Source organism: Magnolia sinica, chromosome 5 (assembly GCF_029962835.1).
Source record: "Magnolia sinica isolate HGM2019 chromosome 5, MsV1, whole genome shotgun sequence".
In the NCBI taxonomy this organism is placed as follows: domain Eukaryota; kingdom Viridiplantae; phylum Streptophyta; class Magnoliopsida; order Magnoliales; family Magnoliaceae; genus Magnolia; species Magnolia sinica.
The window spans coordinates 23,650,063-23,653,798 of NC_080577.1; the positions used below are offsets into that span (position 1 = coordinate 23,650,063).

The 3,736-nt window shown below is 41.2% G+C and overlaps 1 protein-coding gene across 1 annotated transcript; it reads left to right on the forward strand.

The window, feature by feature from the left end:
• The first annotated feature begins 1,898 nt into the window (after window positions 1-1,898).
• Window positions 1,899-2,471, forward strand: LOC131246988 (uncharacterized). The gene is made up of 2 exons (XM_058247438.1): window positions 1,899-2,199; window positions 2,305-2,471. The coding sequence occupies exons 1-2, from the start codon at window positions 1,899-1,901 to the stop codon at window positions 2,469-2,471; spliced, it is 468 nt and encodes a 155-aa protein (XP_058103421.1).
• Window positions 2,472-3,736: the final 1,265 nt, after the last annotated feature.

Genomic DNA, 3,736 nt, shown 5'->3' on the forward strand with positions numbered 1-3,736 from the left:
AATCGCCGCCCATTGACGCACGACCATGCAGGTGGAAGAGACCTCACTATCCGCCTGACCAGTAGTCAGCCAATATCTACCCGGCACGTCGATAGCGGACCCATTCACGAGCTGGTCAAACTCAGCCTAGCTATGCCCCCTACGCTTGGGCGGGTAAGGCTACACCCCCTCCCAACTGACCACAATACAGTAGGAGACGCGGCCTCCTGGTATTCGGCACTCGGGCACTCATGTATCCACTCGGTCTCAACGTTGGGGCGTCTCTTGGCCTTGGAGGTTTAGGAACTTTCACCCATGGACATCCAAAGTACCCAGATGCTCGAATCAAACATTTTCGGTGTCCCATCAAGCCATTCACGACATGCCTGTGGAGGCTACGGCCCTGATATCGCTAGGACGTATAGTAATCACAACATACAATGCAAGATGCATAAGTCATGCAATCCAGTCATGCATCAATCCTGCGCATACCGTGCGCTCATGTGAGACAATCTCCGCTTATCAGGGAGTCTCATAAATCATCTGTACTATGGCATATGCAATGGTTAATCATATCTCATAATAAATATGCAGATGATGCGTATGGGCATGTATCATGATGCTATGCTGTCACATACTCATAATCGGTATCAATAACCGTCATTGACAATCAACCTTGACAATGTGAACATTTAACCAACATTGTCCCCAAGGAATGACCTATATACAGCTTAACATACAGTGGACCCATGGCCTCACACAAGGGTCAAATATACGACACCATGGGCCTCACTCAAGAGCTTAATACACATCACGATGGGCCCTTCACATGGGCCTAACGTACATCACAATGGGCTCCATCTCCTAACCCTCAAATGCACCACAATGGGCCTCATTACATAGGTCTCACATACATTACATAGGCCTCAAATGCATCAAGCCGATGCCGAATGCTCATCAGAATGGCCTCAAATACGGGCCGAATATACATCACAATGGGTCTTGGCAATCGGCCTCGACAATCAGCCTCGACAATCGGAGTCGGCCTCGATAATCAGAATCGGCCTCAATAATCGGAATCGGTAATCGACAATCAGAATCGGCCTCGACCCCGATAATCGAAATCAGTAATCGGCAATAAGAATCGGCCTCGACCCCAATAATCGGAATCGCTAATCGACAATCAGAATCGGCCTCGACCCCGATAATCGAAATCGGTAATCAACAATTAAAATCGACTTCGACCCTGATAATCGGAATCGGTAATTGACAATCAGAATCGGCCTCAACCCCGATAATCGAAATCGGTAATCGGTAATCGGCAATCAGAATCGGCCTCAACCCCGATAATCAAAATCGGTAATCGGCAATCAGAATCGGCCTCAACCCCAATAATCAAAATCGGTAATTAGCAATTGGAATCAGCCTCAACCCCGATAATCGAAATCGGTAATCGGCAATCAAAATCGGCCTCGACCCCGATAATCGGAATTGGTAATCGACAATCAGAATCGGCCTCGACCCCGATAATCGAAATCGGTAATCGGCAATCAGTGAGAATGGGTCTAACAAGGCTTAATGGAAGGTCACAATGTGGACATTCAACCATCATTGCCCATTAATGTGGATAATCACTCAATTTCAAATTATAATGTTGGTAGAACCTGACTGTTGCACTGTCACATGGATGTGAGAACAACTCTTGTTAGTTTCTAGATGAGGCAAATCAAACAGAAGTGGAGTAACTCAATATTTTTCACCATCAATCATAACCTTGATCTAAATTCTTCTTCTCTTCAGGGGCAGTTGTCCATGTTGTCGAGATCGATCCTGTTGTCATCTCAGCCTCAGTTCAGGCCATGGGCTTCCCTGCTTCCGCAGTGAAAACGCCCACTGATTCCTCTCCCTCATAACCTGACATGGTCGATCATGTACTGTGGAAAGGCATCTCCGAACGACTTTTCCTCTACGAAGCAGATGCAGAGAACTTCATCCTGGACAATAACAATATCTATGACTTGATCTTCATAGATGTTTACGATGGCGATGATATTTTCCCTCACAAGCTGTGGGACCCACATAACCCATTTCTTGGAGCCCTCAGAAGCAGGCTCCATCCTGAGCATGGGACCGTTGTCATCAACCTTCACGCGGACTCCAATGTCTTGACCCCAGATGTGAATGTCTCACCCCATCCTTATTACCATATTCTACCCATGGGTAAGTATGTCTCTTAAGTTTGTAGATCATACAAGGATACGTTGTTAGGGAAAAGCATTGACAAAAAGATGGAGGTTAGTCCTGGGTTTGCTTTTACTGTTTTAGTTCCTTGGCTCTGCAACATTTCTCTTGTTGTTAGCAAAGGTGTCTGCCTTGATAGGCATTTGATTTCAAACATCCTCAGATCTAAATCCCGATTGGTGGAAGATGCTCTTGACTTGCCGTTTTCCTCTTTACAGTATATAAAGAGGGATTTTATTATGGTGGATTAATTGCCTATGGAATTAATAGTGAGGTGATGACTCATTTTACTTGCATTGAAATGCAGGTTATCTTCTATCGATTATGCTAATAAATTCATATGCAATTTCGATGGTGTTGTGGATGTATTACCCAATCAAATTGTTATTGTTAGTCGATGAAGTTGAAACAGCCAAATTGCAGTTTTCTTCCCAGCATTTCTCATTGAGAAGGCTGCTGCCACAATTATGATTTTCTTCCCCCTGGTTAGACAGAACGTTTGCAATTCAATTCTCTTGTGCATCACACCTTGATCCATAGCTTAAGTGGTAGACTGAGCGAAAGATACCTCGTTTCAACACTGAGGTCTTGGTATTGATCCCTAGTGGGGGTGGCTAACAGTGAAGTGTGAATTGACAGTGGGGTGTACCAACAAGCTATTAGAATAAAATTAAAAAAAAAAAATCTCTTGTGCATCCAAAGACTATTAGTTTATGTGGTCATATGCTAGCATTGTTGTCATTTTGGGGCGTGTTTGGATATTCATGGAACCCAAACAATCATCCGTATTAGTTTTACATGGTAATGTGTTAGCATGGTTGTCATTTGGGGTGCGTTTAGATATTTGGCGAAGCCAAACACGACCACATTAGTTTTACATGGGAATGTGTTAGCACCATGTCATATTAGTTTTACACAACCACATTAGTTTTACATGGGAATGTGCTAGCACCATGTCATCATTTTTGTTGTGTAATCGTATCGCAAATCATAGTAGAGGTTGAGTCATATTGAATCACAAATCGTGAGATTTAAAAAAATGATTTTCTTAAAAATATGAAAAATATAAATAAATCAGAAAAAATTAAAAACTTAGCAATCATCCTTTTACCATTAACATGCATCTAAGTAATACCATGTCATGACAGTGTTCAAAGATTTTTATTTTTACTCTTTAGTATTATTATTATTATTATTTTAAAAAATATATCTTTCAATAAATTTTTTTCTAAAAAAGTATACAAGGATTCATTAATAACATATGTTCTTGTTATCTTTCTTGAATATAAAATCACATTGGAAAGTAGAATTTTATTATGTAGACCTATAAAAAAAGATATGGTAATTTCTAACCATCCTTCACAATAAATAAGTTAACATGTCTTAATCATCTATAAAAATATTTCAAATAATTCATGCGTCAATTTCGTATGCATCAATTTAGTGTTTTAATGAGTTAAGAAGTAAGAAGTCACCTAACGAGGTTTGGGCGAATGGTCTTCACCATAGGTTTGCT

Coding starts and splice junctions, on each gene's coding strand:
- LOC131246988 (XM_058247438.1), top strand. CDS start 1,899: ATGGTCGATCATGTACTGTGGAAAGGCATCTCCGAACGACTTTTCCTC. Junction 2,200..2,304: donor TTACCATATTCTACCCATGG/GTAAGTATGTCT, acceptor TTACTGTTTTAG/TTCCTTGGCTCTGCAACATT.